Source organism: Hemitrygon akajei, chromosome 6, assembly GCF_048418815.1.
Source record: "Hemitrygon akajei chromosome 6, sHemAka1.3, whole genome shotgun sequence".
Classification (NCBI taxonomy): Eukaryota; Metazoa; Chordata; class Chondrichthyes; order Myliobatiformes; family Dasyatidae; genus Hemitrygon; species Hemitrygon akajei.
Window position 1 is genome coordinate 145,476,864 of NC_133129.1, and position 18,011 is coordinate 145,494,874.

General features: G+C 42.5%; 1 protein-coding gene and 1 long non-coding RNA gene across 3 annotated transcripts in view; one reads left to right on the forward strand and one right to left on the reverse strand.

The window, feature by feature from the left end:
• Positions 1–34: 34 nt before the first annotated feature.
• LOC140729564 (uncharacterized) overlaps positions 35–18,011 on the forward strand; it is a 77,584-nt gene continuing 59,607 nt past the window's right edge. The window contains exon 1 of one of the 2 annotated variants that reach the window (XR_012099353.1): positions 35–181. This is a non-coding gene — a long non-coding RNA (uncharacterized lncRNA). Of the gene's footprint in view, positions 182–10,789; positions 10,924–18,011 lie in introns of those variants that run through there. The other variant, XR_012099355.1, reaches the window with a different exon arrangement.
• Positions 15,588–17,924, reverse strand: myod1 (myogenic differentiation 1). Its single transcript, XM_073049468.1, has 3 exons — positions 17,260–17,924; positions 16,815–16,890; positions 15,588–16,300 (listed from the first exon to the last, which is right to left on the reverse strand). The coding sequence occupies exons 1-3, from the start codon at positions 17,767–17,769 to the stop codon at positions 16,059–16,061; spliced, it is 828 nt and encodes a 275-aa protein (XP_072905569.1). The 5' UTR covers positions 17,770–17,924; the 3' UTR covers positions 15,588–16,058.

Genomic DNA, 18,011 nt, shown 5'->3' on the forward strand with positions numbered 1-18,011 from the left:
TGTTTTCTTTTTGACGGGGACAGGTTAGGGGAAAGAAAATGTTCCCAAAATGCAAAAATTGGGTCAGCGTGATAAAGTTGTTGCTCTTCCCAACTCAGCCAATAGGAGGAGCTCGTGCTTTATTTTTCTTGGGTTTATTTTTCTTCTGCTAAGAACTGATACCAGCAGAATGAACAAGCAGGTAATCCTATTTATACGATTCACAATAATTTTGACAATTGTGCCCCACCGTCGAGCACAACGGTAGTCTGTCAGTGTCTCTGCATCAGTAGGTGGCTTGACTTTGATGTGATATTAACATTGACATTCCCCGTGATTACATTAACATTGTGCCGTCGATCAGTGATATTTGTAAAGGATGAGGACTTTGGCTCAATGAGTTCCACAAGTTTCTTAAAACTCCAATTTAAAATATTGTCATGGTAAAAAAAAATATAACAGCTAACACCATATTTGTTATGAAGCTTGTGACTTGCAGATGTATTGGTAGGGGTAAAATATTTCATTATTTAGAGTTTGAACCTAGTAATTCTGACGTGAAGCTGACTGTGAGCCACGACTGAAACCAGCCAAATTGTATCAAGCACACAAGTAATACCCAGTATTACAAAATTAAACCTTTGGGAAAGAATGAAACTAGTCTTGATCTGAAGCTTAAATATTGAGGATACAAGAAAGTAAAGAACATGAAATAAAATAGTAATATGAAAGCCCAGTAATTGGGGGCTGGTTGGGGGGTATGCGGTGGTGAGAGGCTGAGGAGCATTTATTGTGATTGTCATGTTACCACTTGTCAGATTGTGATACATCAGGTGACCTGTGCTAGATCATTTGATACTAATGTACGCAATGCCTTGTAAATTGATAACATCTGAATCCTTCAATCTGGTGCCAGCACATTACAGGGAGGTTTAAATTTGCATTACTCTGTATTCTTTTATTTTCATCTGGTATCAGAAATGTTTCATGGTTCTGTTCCAACAACCTGGGCACACAGCCGATACTGGCACACCAGTACTGAGAGAGTTCTGAAGGTGGTACTCTCTGGCAACATGTGTTAACCCAAGGCCTAGTCAACACTTTGATTTTGTATCCTATGCTGCACTGTAAAGAACCTACATCCTGTTATGTTGCTGGCATTGAGGACAGCAATGAAGGTCCTCCATCTCTGGCAGTGTTCCTTCACTGTGTCAGAAGCTTCCTCTCGGTTTTCACCACTGCCAGTCATGCAAGTCACGCGCGTGGACTCAGATTCTTCATTACCGTTTCACCAGTCAGCCCTGAGCTGAGCCTCTGAACCTGGAGGACTGGTGGACCACTCTCAGTCTGGCCTCTACCCTTTGACCTGCTTAGCATGGGTGACCCTATCAAAAGCCAAATCATAAAGCCCTGGCTTCAGCCAGCATAGCACTCTGGGTCATTAAGGCATGCAAGCCTGCAAACGCTATGACAAGGTTGTGGTCCTCTCTGAGGACTGTGAAGAAGAGTGGGGTGATTCTCCTGGTAGTCTAGGCAACATTTATCCTCACCTCAGGATTTAAACCAAGTGATCACTGCTGTCTGTGAGGAAATATTTCTTACTTTAGAACAGTTATAAAATATTCATTGCTTGTAGCATTTTGAGGTGACCTGATCATAAAAAGCAAGTTCCTTATTTTGTATTTGATATCTATCAGAGAAATGTAATTTTCCATTATACTGACGTCAATGATTAAATTATATCTAAAATGGTGGTGGAATAGGGGACTAGATTGTTCAATCTATGCAGCTATGGTTTCTGATTAAATTGAATGTAATTATGCTCTGGATGGATCTATTTCTGAAAAAATTCATTAAAGATTTTTTTCTCAAAGATATTTTTGTCAGAATATAATTTTTAGTTTTTGGAGGGATTCATGTAGATAAATCCTTGAATTGGGTTATACACGAGAATCCCTATTCAGTTCAAATACTTTTGAGTTTTTATTTTAAGTGAGAGTTGGGGATGGTCAGGTTTGTTGCAAAGATGAAGTCAAAGTGGATTTTATTGTCTTCTGCACAAGTACACGTATGCATATTTACGTACAATAAAAATATACCTGCAGTAGCATAAGAGGCATAAAGCATCGTATAAGCAGTATTCAGAAGACAAGCTTAAAATTACATGTTTTACAAGAAAGAACACAATTAATACACAGGATGTCCATTTTATTGTAAAGCGAAACATATTTGAAAAAATTTGTGCAAGGAGAAACAATGGTTGTTGCTGCAATGAAGAGTGAAATATAAGCATACGGAGCACTTCACTTTAATGATGGGCTCAGCAGCAAGAGAACATTTTCGGCAGTTCAGTTGAAAAGTCTTGACTCAAAACATCAAACATACCTTTTCCTCTGCAGATGCCGCTAGACTTGCAGAGTTCCTCCAGCAATTTTCTTTCATTTTTGCTACAGATTCTAGTATCTACGTCTCTTGTATATTCACTTCCCCGCCTGTAACAAATAAGGCAGATGGCTTTGATCCACGTACAGGGGATTTCTTTGAATTTGAAATTAATGTTCCTTTCTGAATCCTCCTCCGGCTTACTTTGAAAGAAGACAAAGCTTTGCTCAAAGGCTGTTGGGGTATTCTGGAAGTTATATTTCTGCAGTAAGATCCCTCAGTGGTTCACTTTAATATCAGATAATGTATACAACCTGAAATTCTTATTCTTAGCAGACATCCACAAAACAGAAGAAAACCCCAAAGAATGAATAGCAGAAAAACAGTAGAGCCCCAACAGTTGCTACTGGATGTAAGGGATGGGCACTGAGATGCAATCCATCATAATATGTGCATTGGTGTGGAGTCCATGGCACTGGGGGTAGTGCAGCAAAGTCTGGCCCAGTCTTATCTCCTGTGTTACATGATCTTTTTTGTTACTGTGAAGCACTTTATCTCTCCGAAGACACTGTTAATGCAAGTTGTTGCTCACAGAAGAAATAGGCTTTAACCAGGGAAATGTAATTCCAGAATGTTTCTAATCTCTATTTGAGTATCGAGAGATATCGGTTGGATTAGTGGAAGGAAACATTTAAGATATTTGCCTTGCTTCCTGCTGTACATTGGATGAATTCTTAAGGGTTCAGCAACATGCTGCAGCTAATTCTGCACGTGACTCTAGTCGGAGATTCATGCCATTGAGCAGTAGGGGAGTGGAAGAACTTACTTATTATATATGTTATACCCAAAAATAGGAGCACGAGAAGCTTTTGTTCTGAACATATGACACAGTATGAGACTGAAGCTAAATAAAGGATATAACTACCATATTCAAAGTGGTAGTCAAATAAAAGTTTGGGAGAAACAGTTTTAAGTGTTCTCTATCACTTTGCTTGAAATAATAATGGACGTCTTGTTTTCTTTGCTTCCAGAGGCCAAGTGAGTTTACTTTGTCATCAAGAAAAATGTTGTTACTTTCCATATTGCAAGGAGTAAAATGAAATAAACTGCATCACACCAGAAGAATGCATTCTGGTCAATTATATGGCTTTTATGAAAACAAAACCATCTGTTGGTTTAAAATTGCCCTTGTTTTGTTCGAGTGCATATCAGAACATCTGGCTGATATGAAAATTATGTGGCATACCAAATGTGAGATCATAGAACCCAGCCAAAGGAAAAAGAAGAATGTGTTATATCCAAGAGATAATACAATGTATGCACAGGGAGATGGAAAAGCTATTCTCCAATCATGGGGATTGCAAACACCATGTCATAGGTGACTGTTGATGCTGACTGTAAAACATTATTTTGTATTTAATTAATATTGCTTGTAATATTTTATTAGAAACATAGGTTGCTAATGTTAGCAAAGCTTCACAAGAAAGTATCCCTTTTCAAGAATGGCATCCTTTGTGCTGTACTCCAAGCTGTTAATGTCAGCAACAGCAGAGTTGTGGCTGAAATATTGTAAAATGAACGGACATAATATCTGGACAACTTAATGTTGAAATGATAGAGGATATGGGGATGGGTTTGGCCCCCAAATGAGTTCTTGTTGTTAACTATTTGTGTGCATTGAAAGCTTGTAAACCAGCAGGATTAACTTTTCTCGCTGTTGTTTCCTTGGCTGTCCATTTAAGTCTTTTTCATCTCTAAAAGTAAATGCATGACTTGTGTACTGCTAACGGGGAAGAAAATTCAAAAATCAGAGGTGCAGTGGGTCTTGGAAGCACTTGTGCATGATTCCCAAAATGTTAATTTGCAGGTTGAGTGGGTGGAAAGGAAGGCAAATGCAACGTTAGCATTCATTTTGAGAGAAGTAGAATACAAAATCAAGGATATAATGCTGAGGCTTTATAAAACATTGGTCAGACTGCACTTGGAATATTGTGAGCTGTTTTGGGCCCCTTTTCTAAGAAAAGATTTGCTGGCACTGGAGAGTGTCCAGAAGAGGTTCAGAAGAATGGTTGTGGCTATGAAAGATGAAGAGGAATTTCTTTAGCCAGTGGGTAGTGAATCTGTGCAATTAATTGTCATTAGCGGCTGTGAAGGCCAAGTCATTGGATATAATTAAAGTGGAAGTTGATTGGTTAATGATTAGGCAGGTTGTCAAAGGTTAGAGGGAGAAGGCAGGAGAATGGGGTTGAGAGGAATAATTAATCACCCCAGACTCGATGGGACTGGCCTTCTTCTGTTTCTATGTGTGATCTAATCATCCCCAGCATGGGCTGCATGCACAGGTATCCTGAATTTGTTATTACTGCTCTAGTCATGGGTGTAAATAAAAGAAAATGGGACTCTGCTGAGACTGGTGTTCAATCCCCTATTAGAAAAATAATTTTTTTCTTATTTTCCTGAAGAAAAATGTGAGAGAATATGAGGATAAGAGGCAGGGGTGCAAGGGAAAGTATCCAGGCAAAGTTGGATTCAGTAACCTTCCTGTGATTACTATCAACAGTCAGTAATTACCATCAGAAACAGAGATAAAGAAACTGCGAAAAAGTACAGGTGGTGGTCTACTGTGGGAGAGATTCAATCCTCTATTACACAAGCTATTTTTCTTATTTTCCTGAAGATGGTCACCAGCTCCTCACTGTGACTTTGCCGAGCTGGGTAGAAATCAGAATCCTAGGAGAGTAAGCAGTTGCTTCCTATTGCATTATTCGTAATCTAGGGTAGATTAAATCTGGTAGAAGCATAGCTATGTATAATAGGTCAAGGTTTGGGGAATACTGGCACTTTGTGAGGTTTAGATAAAATTTGATTTAAAATGCAGGAACAGAATAGTATTCATCTCTTGGCCAAATATGTTCTCACATTGAACATACTCATCAATCACATTTAATCTAAAATCCTCAGTGCCTTAAGCACTCATTTTATATAATAATCTACTACCTATGACTATGACCAGATTCTATATGAACACACTGCAGGTAAGCTGCAATCCATATCAGTATTTTCAACTGGTTTTCCCTTTTCCTGCTTTGTGGTCAAATGGTTCTCAATTATGCCCACCTTTATTTTACATCTCCCAGATCCTAGATTTCCCTCATCATCACCCTCTAGCCCTCTGGTCTTTGCATTCAATAAATAAACCTCTGCCATTATCACCACCTCCAAAATTAAATGACCAGTCATTCCTTCCCTTTCTTTCCATTTTAAAACTGTCATGCCTTCTAAAACATTATGATCCAATCTCCCAACACCCTTTCCCAGGGCAACTTACAGATCAAGTGCAGGAGGTTTCGAAGCTACTCCTTTTCCTTCTGTCTTTTCACTAGAGTTTCAAGCAAGGTTCAGCAAAGGCGATGGGACATCAGCATGTCAGTTATAGTGCTGATTATGATAGGCTCCAGAGCAAGTTGCACCTCTAGCCAAGTCGTTCCAGCACAGTAACAATACTGCCACCTAGCTGGCAAGTGGGAAAATGGCCTGGTTATGTCCTATACACACAAGCAGTACAACCCTTTCCCTCCCCCTCACTTTCTGCTTTCTGCAGGGATCACTCCCTACACAATTCCCTTGTCCATTTGTCCCTCCCCTCTGATCTCCCTCCTGGCATTTATCCTTGCATGTGCTATACCTGCCCCCTACATCACCTCCCTCACTACCATTTGGGGCCCCAAACAGTCCTTCCAGGTGAGGTGACACTTCTTCTGTGAGCCTGTTGCGGCTATCTACTGTATCCAGTGCTCCAGGTGTGGTCTCCTGTATGTTGGTAAGGCCTCCTGTAGATTGGGAGACCACTTCGCCAAGCACCTCTGCTCCATCTACCAGAAAAATCGGGATCTCCTGGTGGCCACCCATTTTAATTCCATTCCCATTCCAACATGTCAGTCAATGGCCTCCTCTATTGCCACACTCAGGTTGGAGGAGCAGCACCTTATATTCCATCCGGGTAGCGTGCAACCTGATGGCATGCACATGGATTTCTCAAATTTCCAGTAATGCCCCCTCCCCTTCACCATGCCCCATTCCCTTTTCCCTTTCTCACCTTATCTCCATACCTGTCCATCACCCCCTTCTGGCGCTCCTCTGCCTTTTCTTTCGTCTATGGCCTTCTGTCCTCTCCCATCAGATTCTCCTTTCTCCAGCCCTGTATCTCTTTCACCAATCAACTTCCCACCACTTTACTTCACCCCTCCCCCTCTTCCTGGTTTGGCCTATCACCTGTGACTCTTCTTCCCTTCCACCTCCCCGCTCCTGCCTTCTAACTCTGACTTCTCATCATTTTTTTCCAGTCCTGATGAAGGGTCTTGGTTCTAAACATCAACTGTACTTTTTTTCCATAGATGCTGCCTGGCCTGCTGAGTCCCTCCAGCATTTTGTGTGTGTCGCTCGGCTAATAAGGAGTCATTTTATTATCACTATTATTTTATATGCAATTTGTTGTTTTGCAGCAGCAAAGACATAAAGTTACTATAAATTACAAAATAACTAATGCAAAAATAAAATAATGATGAGATAAAGTCCATAGATTTATTAACTGTCCAGAAATTTGATGATGGAAAGGAAGAAGCTGTTTCTAAAACATTGTGCATGGGTCTTTAGGCTTCTGTACCTCTTCTATTATGGTAATAATGAGAAGATGGTGAGGGTCCGTAATGGTGGATGTTTCCGTCTTGAGATGCCGCTTTTCTGAAGATGTCCTTGATGGAGAGGAGGATTATGCCTCCTGAGTATACAACCCTTTGTAGCCTGTTAATTATGGCCCTGCTATTCTATCTCCATCAAGAACAAAGTGATGAGCAATGTAATTGAGATAATTATTAAGCAGTATTCATTCACTAATAACCTGGTCAGTTTGGGTTGTATCAGAACCATTTAACTCCAACATCATTACAACCCTAATCTAAGAATGGTCAAAGGATTTAAGTTTTGGAGATGAAATGAGAATGACATCAAAGAGCAATGTGATTGTAAATGATGGTCAGCAGCTTGAGCAGGTCACCATGAAGCAAAGAGAAAATACTTCTCTAGCTGGAGGCAGACCTGACACAGGGGAAGATGCTAGGTTTATTAGAGATAAATAATCCTGGCCTGAGAATATTGCTACGCAATTTTCTCCAGAATAGTGTTCTAAGATTGGCCTCCTTAGCTGCTTCACAAATAATCTTCCTTCCATGAAAGGATAGAGGTGAGGATGCTAACAGACAACTGCATTATGTTTAATTCCATTTGCAGTTCCTCAGGCAGAAAGCAGACTGCATAAATTCCCTGGCAGATATTTGCGCTAATTCTACTAATTACCTTGAAAATCTTGGTCATGACCATTTTCAATAAGTGAGTCTAAATACACCCTACTAACTTCTGGGACCTGGAGGAACAAATATGCGGGCAGATTATTAAAAGGTGTGAAAACAAATGGGCTGTTGACATGGGTGACTTTGACTTTCCTAATATAGACTGGGGCCTCCTTAGTGCAGGAGGTTTAGATGGGCCAGAATTTGTTCCAAGCAGTGTTTTTTACATGTAGACAGTCGAACAAAGAATGCACAGCAACAGAGTTTGAGGAGACAGTATATCAACCAAGACTCACAAATTTCTACAGTTACTGTGGAGAGTATATGGAGGGGCTATTGTACAGAATTAGAAAAAGCTGCAGAAAGATGCCAACTCAGCCAACTCCACCATGGGCATTGGCCTCCCCAGCACTGAGGACATTTCAAAAGGCAGTGCCTCAGAAAGGCAGCGTCCATCATTAAGGACCAACATTACCAAGCACATACCCCCCTTTTCATTGCTACCATCAAGGGAGAGGTACAGGAGCCCAAAAACACACATTCATTGTTTTGGGAACAGCTTCTTCACCACTGCCATTGGATTTCTGAATGGGCAATGATCTTGTGTATACTAACTCAACTTTTCCACCTTTTTTACTTTTTGTACTACTTATTTAATTTAATTATTTATATATATATATCTATTTAAATTATTATAACTTAGTTTTGTAATTATGTATTGCACTGTACTGCTGCTGCAAAACAACATATTTCACAATATATGTCAGTGATATCAAACCTGATTTTGATTCTGTTGGGCAATAAGCCTGGCTAGATGACTGATTTTTTGGTGAACAGTTAAGGAACAGTGATCACATCCCCTTAAGTGTTAAGATAGCTGTAGATAAGGATATGTATGGACCTTGTAGGAGAGTATTAAATTGGAGCAGGGGAAATTGCTCTTTGGACAAGTCTACATCTGACATGTGCAGGATGTTTAAAGACCAACTGCAAAGAGTACAGAGCAGACATGTTCCGGTAAGAAGGAATGACGAGGGTGGCAAAGTAAAGGAACCTTGGGTGTTGAGTATAGTCAAGAAGGAAAAGGAAGCATGTGTGAGGTTTAGAAAGCTGAGAGCAAACAGCTCTCAAGGATTGTTAAGAAGCCTGAAAAGAATTCAAGAAGGAAATCAGGAAGGCATGGAGGGACCTTGAGAAGTCCTTGGCAAGTAGGATTAAACAGAATCTAAAGACATGTATCAGGAGCAAGAGGATAACTAGAGAGAGGATAGGACCACTCTAGGATAAAGGAGGGTACATGTGGATGTGGTGAATTCCTAAATGAGTAGTTTGCAATAGTATTTACTAAGGAGAAGGATGTGAGGATGGGGATAACAGTGTGGATTGTGCTAATTTGCTAACGCATTTCAAGATACACTGTGGGGTCTCTTAAAGAACATTAAAGTGGATGCCCCAGGTTCTTTTGTGATATTTCGCAGATTATTGAGAGAGGCAAGAGGTGAGATTGTTGTCAGCTTGATGAACATCTTTGTCTGAACAAACTGTACTGGTCTCTTTAGTCATGTTAGAAGTGTCATGTTATATTTTATGATTAATTACTTTGGAATTATATTTAGCAACTAAAGTATTATTCAATTGTAGGAGAATAATGAGAGATTCACTTACATAACACTACTGAATAAAGGAGGCATAGAAACTTCTCCATTTTCTTTTTTAAAGATGAGTTGATACCCAATAAAACTTTATTTAAAAGTAGACCATGTTGTAGTTATGTAAAAGCAGAACATGTTGGAAGAACATAGCAAGTCAGGCAGCATTTGTAGAGGGAAGAGATTAACTCTTCTTTCTTCCAGGGATAGTGTCTAGAAATCAAGTAATTTTATATCACAAACAAAGATTCAAGATTGTTTAATGTTAATTTTCAGTCTTAGAATAGGCCCTCCATTGACCAGGGTTGATCATGGATGTCAACCTAGCTGTCTATGGAAGCTAGAGCAGTACAGTACAGAGAGCAAGCTGTTGCCTATGCAGTACGCTCCCCCTCTCAATGTAGCTGATCAATCTAAAGGAACGGCAGAGACCAGTACAGTTTGGCACAAGCAGCATCACAGGAATTGCCAGTCAGTGTTGGACTCAATGTAGGACTCCAGCTCCAGATTTTTCCTTGGGGTTTGCTCCTGAGCCTTTCCAGTGAGTGGTATGGCTGCAAGGCTGCAGAGGTTTGAGATCAGTCTTCCTTCTAGATGAGCTGCCAACCACGGCTGACAGGCCCCATCTGCCTGAACTGTCTGGTTTAAAGGTATCGATAACCTGCCTTTTCCCCTTCTCCTGTCAGTAGAAATGGCTCCACCAGCTTAGTCACTAAACCACATGTGAAGGCCAGGAGCTGGACTTGGTTGTCAGAGGCTACCTGAGATGCATGTCATTGGGAGCATAGAATAATTGTTAGGAGCTTATCCCCACTACCGCCTCCAGTTATGACAACCTCAAAGAAAGAGAACACAATGATAATAAAAACACAATAAATATAAATACAGTCAGTCTGTTTGCTATCCCACGTATGTCCATAAAGTAAAATTAGGCTGACAGGAAATGATAAAGTAGTGGTAGAGTTAGTGGGTGGAAGTGTTAATAAACCTTACTGTTTGGGGAAAGTAACTGTTTTTGAGTCTCTCCTGGCATGAATGCTTGGCAGCCTTCTCCCAAATGGGAGTGGGACAGACAGTATATGAGCAGGATGAGAGGTATCCTTCGTAATGTTACTGGCTTTTTCCCGGCACCTTTCTCTAAATACTGTACATCCTTAATGGTGGGCAGGCTGGTGCTGGTGATGCCCGTCCTACTGAGTTTTTCCAACGTTTTCTGTTTTTATTTTTTTAATGTTCGGCTGTTTATCGTCTCAGTTCCATTTTGAAGAAGATTGATTACAATATGTCAGTGAGCGAAGCTGCGGCTATGTCATGTGCAACAACATGATATTCTATCTGCAAAATATAAGCATGTGATTGAAAGAACGTCCTCTAGATATTTATACTTATTTCGCAACAGTTGAGGGCCCACATGCACGATGGTGGAAGGTGCTGTTCAAAAATGCATGTCCCTGAAAACATACTCAGAGGCGAAATAACTGATTTCCCACCGATTCCATCCCCTGACAGCCAGAAACCTCAGAGAACAGCCCGGCCAGGCTTTCCTGTCGAGATTCACTGGACTTACAGTAAGTGATGGGAGGTACTGCAAGACTTTATCCTTCAGGCCGCAGATTTGATTTCTGCTCTTTGCCTCAATGTGTTCACTGGGAGGTTGATTTATGGTCTGGGTCAGACGGACCACCATGCACAAGTCCCTGGACAACGGGGGCAAAAATGTCGCCCTCACCCTGATGACCAGCTTCGTGTGTGGCTGCATCAGGTTGTGTGTGGATCCCAGGTATGTGGGCACCAAGCACCACTATGTGCCCAGATTCTACCTGTCGCCCTGGCTACGGAGGATGGGTCTGGCCCCTTTCCCGCACAACACCCCTGTCAGCTGGTCGTTGCCGCCATACCTGTCCTTCGTAGAGAAGTTCTTTCAGGTCAACGCCTTTGACCACAGGGCCATCAGGCAGTGGTCAGCACGTAAGGTCCTGCAGGCACTGCAGGAGAAGGACGAGATGGACACAGTGGGGTGGTTCCCTGAGCAGACAGTCCAGTTCATCTGGCAAAATGCCTCATCGCCAGACCTCACCAACAGGCACCAAGACCTCGCCTGGCTGGCGGTGAGAGGGGCCCTCCCAGTCCGATCCCTCCTGTACGCCCGGAACGTCGTCCCCACACCCCTCTGCCCATGGGAGGACTGCAGTGAGGAGGAGTCGGTGACCCACCTCTTTGCACACTGTGGGTTCGCAGAGAGGGTGTGGAGGAGGATGGAAGGGGCAGTGTCGAGTTTCATCCCCAGCAGCTGAGTAACAGAGGACTCTCTGATCTACGGGCTGTTCCCGGGGACGCACACCGAAACCAACATCCGGTGCTGCCGGCAGATCATCAACACGGTCAAAGACGCTCTTTGGTCGGCCCGCAACTTGATAGTCTACCAGCACACGGAGATGTCCGTGGGGGAATGCTGCCGACTGGCACATTCTCGGCTGCAGGAGTACGTGCTGAGGGATGCACTCAAACTCAGTGCAGCCACCGCAAGGGCCCGTGGGGAAGGACCACAGTCTAGGGTCCTTCTCCTGTGGGAGTTGAGGGGTAAGGGGGGTTGAGGGTATACTCCCTGAATGTAAATCTGAAAGAACAAAGTGCCACGTGGGTGGCTCAACTTTTGAACTTTGAAAATGTAAAGACAATAATGGTACCAACTGTAAAGAATTGAGAGTCTTTGAATGGTCATTGTATATAATTTTATTTTTGAATAAAGTATATTTTGTTTAATAAAAAAAAATTTATGGTCCAGGACCAGGTAATGCTTCTGCAGGAAAGCACTGGCAAATGCCATGGCAACAGATATGCCCATCTACTTTCATGACATTTCACATGATCTCGATCTCTTCAACAACTTTCATTCACTGGCCCTGACTGCCACATCTCTGCCATGGATATCCATCGCCTATGCACTTCTATCCCCCATCAAGATGGCCTTAAGGTTAGCTGCTTCTTTCTCAACAAAAGATACAACCAATTCTTCTCCACCACCACCATCCTCTTTCTTGCAGAACTGCTCCTCACCCTCAACAATTCACATTTTGCACCTCCCATTTTCTCAAGACTCAAGGAGTAGTGATGGGTTACCCTTATCTCAGTTCCTTTCTCTCGGCAGCAACTGTTCCAGGATGAAGCTTTCCTTTCCAGGACATCGGAAATGCTCTCTATCTCCAGAGAATGGATCCCCATTCCTCCACCATTGATGCTGCCCTCACTTGAATCTCCTCCATTTCCTGGACATCTGCGCTCACCCCATCTTCCTACCACCTTAACAGTGATAGTGTTCCCCTTGTCCCCACCTACAACCCCATGAGCCTCCACAATCAACACATCATTCTCTGCAACTTCCGCCACCTTCAAGGGGATCCTATCGCCAAACGCATCTTTACCTCCCTCCCCACCTCCATTTTCTACAGGGATTACACCCTCCATTTGTCCCTCCCCACTAATCTCCCTCCTGGCACGTAGCCCCTGCAATTGAGAAAAATGCTACAGTCCTTCCAGTTGAGGCAACACTTCACCTGTGAATCTTTTGGGGTTGTCTACTGTATCCGTTGCTCCTGACGTGGTTACATTCCCCCCCCACCCCCGCCGCATTAGTGAAACTCAATGTAAAGGGGGGGAACCACTTTGGGGACACTTCCACTCCATCAACTAAAAGCGGAATTTCCCAGTAGCCAACCATTTTAATCTGATGGTGCCGACTACAATGATGTAATTCATTGCCAGACCTTTGTTGCTGCAGTAACAGCTAGGACTTGAATTTCCATGGCTTAAAAAAAAAGAAACTATTACTCCTGCCTTGGCTTTGGCCTGATGGGGCTGTCTGCAGGAATTCACGAAGGCCATTCATCGGTTCCTTAGAGTTGGAAGAGAATACTCTTGACAAGGTGTGCTTTGAGACCTCTGTTCCTCTTGATGATCTCATTTGAGTTTTGACGACTCCAGTTTCCCTGATTTGAGCCACAATCTCAACAAGCCTTCCCACCTTGTGGTGGATCAGATGTGATGGGGACACAACTGGACCTTTGCATCTGATAGAGGTCAAACACCTCCAGATTCCGGAAATCAGAAATAAAAACTGAAAATACTGGCAAGTCAGACAGAATCTGTGGAAAGAGAAATGGAATTAACTTTTCTGGTCAGCGAGCCATGTCAGAACTTTTTTCCTCAGTTAGGAACAAGACCTGTGTCACCCTGTAAATGGATTTGTAGAATTATAAGCGAAAAGGCTCAGTATTCAGTTCAGAGTTTCAGCGTTCCAGATGTAGAATAACCTTGTATATACTGTATTATGTTTTAAGTTGTAGCAGATATTTGCAGAGAAAAAGGGGGAGGGGTGTAGTGTATATGAGATTATAAGTATACACTTAATGGCCTGTACACCTTGTTATTGCAAGAATATAATCAGCCAATTTTGTGGCAGCAACTCAATGCATAAAGCATGCAGACATAGTCAAGAGGTTCGTTTGTTATTCAGATCAAACATCAGAATGGGGAAGAAATGTGATCTAAGTGACTTTGACCATGGGAATGATTGTTGGTGCCAGATGGGGTGGTTTGAGTATCAGAAACTGCAGATCTCATGAGATCACTGCTGATCTCTAGAATTTACAAAGAATTGTGAGGGAAAAACATGCAGTGAGCTGTAGCTCTGTGGGTGAAAAAGCCTTGCTGATGAGAGAGGTCAGAAGAGAATGGCCAGACTTGTTCAAGCTGAGAGGAAGATGACAGTAATTCAAGTAATCATATGTTCCAACTGTGGTGTGCAGAGAGCATCTCTGGATGCTCACGTCCAACCTTGAGGTGGATGGGCTACAGCAGCAGAAGACCACAGGGTGTTCCACCCCTTTCCCACATAAAGTGCCCACTAAGCGAGTGTATACGTATGCAGTTGGTGACTGGAGGAACTTAGGGTTTAAGCCTTCCTTGCCATCAGATCTTCCAAGAGGAAACATCACTGAGTGCTTAGTTACCCTAGCTGTGGATAGGTTAGCGCAGTTTAGAATTGAAAATGTGTACCAAATCAGAAGGATTATAATTTCACTGAACTGTTTAAAGTACATGTAAAACACGGCATGACTATATGTGATCCGTGTCAAGTCACGATTCAGCAGTTGTTGAATGAAACTTCTGAAGATTTGTCACCGACTTGTCCTGACATTTGGACTTTCTGAGTACTGTATTTCCATTGTCTATTAATGATAATATTCACGGATAATAGTCGTATATATAATTCATACCAGGGATACTAATATTCAGTACTGGACCTACAACCTCCGCTATATGTAGTTTTAAATTTGTTCAGCGCTGGGAGATCACGGGAGATCATTTGTACAAATCTGGGGCTATGGAGAGGCATCAAGAAAATAAGTCTGTGACTGCTATTTCTTAAACAGGCATTGACATCAGAATTTACATTTGTTTCGGATCCTTCTTTGATCGAACAATTTAACGAATGGCTTGGTTGTTTGGAACTGCATTCAAGCCCCACATTTATTAACGATACTAATTAATTTCTCCCAATGAAATTAATTAAATTTTCTAAACTATTTTATTGACCAAAGTATGCTCGCACAAAGTTTGTGCCTTGTTTTGCCCCAGGTTTGTACAGAACCGTTTGGGATGGAATAAAGTGAACTTACTGGAAGACCTCGGCCTGCTCGGAACAACAATCAAATTCGATTATTTTGGATCCTTAATAGTTAAGGATCTTATTCCTTCACACGTCCATTCTTCCCTGCAAAGCGCGTTTCAGCGGCCTCGGACCTGATGAATTCCTGCTGCTGTCGATGGTCTCTGGAGACCATTGTCACTTGCCAAAATGGAAGACATTTACAGGAAGGTTCTGCCAACAAATTATTATTGAAATGCCATCTTACAGGCGAATATTTAAACAAAATGAGTTGATGTAGCGTTGGCCGGAACAGCGGAAGAATGCCAAAGAATCTTAATAAAGTGCAACTTTAACTCTAAGAATTAGTTTTCAAATTGTGCTATCCTGAAGCTGTCACGCAGAGGCAGTGAACAAGATGACAACTCGATGCAAAATATCCACCCGCAATTAATTCCTTGTTATGCAGTTTTAAACTGCTTACAGGGAACCGACCCCCGCTTCGCTATAAACGGCTGTCACTAGTGTGAATTAGAATCGGTGTAGAAAAAAAGAAAACAATTTTATAAATACATTTTTATTTTGTAATTCTTGAAACAGTCTTTGCATTCACACTGATAATATATAATATATATAAATATATAAATTTAGTTTGGCACATCAAACCAGGCATTTCTATAAACAAGCGACATTAAATATTTTAATGGATTGGCAGAAGGCAACTCTTATATACAATTATACACAACGTCGTACAAAAAATGGTCCACATTAGATGTTGTATCATTTTTTACTTGGGATGCATATAAAGAAGAAGGACGAAAAAGCAACAATTGTAACTGAACCCAGACAAGTGTTAATTATGGTGATTGTTTAGATTGTACTACATGTAGTTGGGAATTAGCGATCTCGGGGGGATCAGGAAATGGTCTGTTCTTGGAAGGCTTTACCCTTTAGGTGTCAACCAATCCCAGTGACTGAGTACCGCCTCGTTTATGTTTTGTTAGATTCAGTCATTTCCACCAGGGCACCGAAGGGACTGGCGCTTAACCTTAGCCGTTATAAGACCTGGTAGATAGGGTTGTCAGTCGGGATCTCGGTGCCAGTGCAGTTGTCCGGCGATGGGATAATGGCTGAGGGGTCGTTCAAAGTAGCTCCTTCCCGGGGAGACGAAGGGCTGCCCAGAGCGGCGTCTGGAACCATCATTACCGGACAAGTCGGCCGGTCGGTGGAAATTCTCTCGACGATGTTGGAAAGACAATCCAGGCTTGAGATAACGGAACTTTTACCACTTTTCGAATCTAAACATAATGCACATTACAATGATATAGTATACAGCTCTGCGGTCGGATAGAAATAACCCTTCCACACGATAGCGTGCTCTAGAAATATCCGGTAATTCGAAAATACAAATTGAATTAACTATTGCCAGTTTTCAACTGATGAAGAAGAGAACATCTATCTAAAGCTTGATAGAGTGGTCTCTGTTTCAATTAAGAAGGTAACAAGACGGGCAGAGTTCTCAAATATCAACAATTTATAAAGAAAGCACGATGGTTATGTTTTCATCTTGTCGTTCCACATTAATAACCGTAACTTTAATATTGTGACCGCTTCACTTAATTTCTCCCTATAAATGACTTTAATGCATTTTCTCGGTATTACTACACGGAAGTACGAATCGATCCGCTGGTTAGTTGAAAGATCTACGGTGAACATTTGGCTGGAGGTGGTTACTGTGAAATTTGGGTCCATTCTTTCCCAGGATGGGGTCCCGCTGGGCTCTTTGCTTGGTGCGAATAAACACTCACTCACCGTTTGGCGACTCTGAGAAGTAGTTGTTGTCATAGTTGCTGCGTCTCCGGCTGCACGCGGGACCGCTGCAATCCAGCTGCAAAGTCAAAATACGAGAAGCAGTGAGGCCCAGCCACAGACCCGCCAGCTGGCGTTTGTGTGTGAAAGAAAGGGTTTGCATCGGCTAAGGCACTTCAAGCAATGCCAACATCATACTTGGTTTTACACTAACAAAAAAAAAGACGTGTTGTGAATACGTCGCTCAAATATTGCACCTTATTCTGAGATTCAAGGAGTTCAGCGACCTTTCCATCTTTCCTGCAATATTGCCCATCCACAATACTTGGCTTTACATATAATACTGGAAATTCTTTAGTAAAAAAATAAGCAATTCACATGCATTTTATTTCCGCCACACTGTCTATACTCATATGCGTAAGTGTGCATTATGTCAAAACCTTCTTACCATCCCATCGGAGCAGTTGGACCGTGGGCTCGAGGCGTCTGAATCCACACTGTACTGATCCATGACCGAGAAGTAGTTCTCGTCCTGTTCTCTCAGGAGGGCCTGCAGGCTCTCGATGTATCTGATAGCGTTTCTGAGAATTTCCACCTTGGGTAGCCTCTGGTTCGGGTTGGTGGAGGTACACCTCTTGAGCGTCTCAAACGCCTCGTTCACTTTGCTCAGGCGTCGCCTTTCTCTCATGGTGGCCGCTTTCCTGCGGTCGGCGTTGGTCGTTTTCCTCTTGCAAGCCTTGCAAGCCCAAAGCAAGCAGCGACCGGCTTGGTGATGTCCACTGGGCGCTCGAATGTGCTCGTCCTCGGTCGGCACCTGGTCGGCTTTGAGCAGCCCGACGTGCACCAGCCTGGGGTCTAGATCCTCGAAAAAGTGGATGTCTGAAGTGGAGAAGCAGGGATCGTCGTAGAAGTCATCAGCAGACGAGAAGGAACAGAGAGAGGTGTCCGTTAGCTCCATGCTGGTAGCGCCGAGATCTTACTCAACTTTCCTAAGAATCTTTGTTTCTTTCTCGTTTCTCCTTTCTTAGCTTATTACTATTGCCTTTGGCTGTATTGCTTGTACCCTTCGGCACCTGTGCTGAGTCCAAGGAAAGATTAGCCCTATTTATTCCAAATTCTGTGGGCTGCAGAGATTTATGCTTTCAACGCCCATGCTCCTCCACCAGCCAATCCGAGGGCTCTGCGAGGTCGCAGCCACAT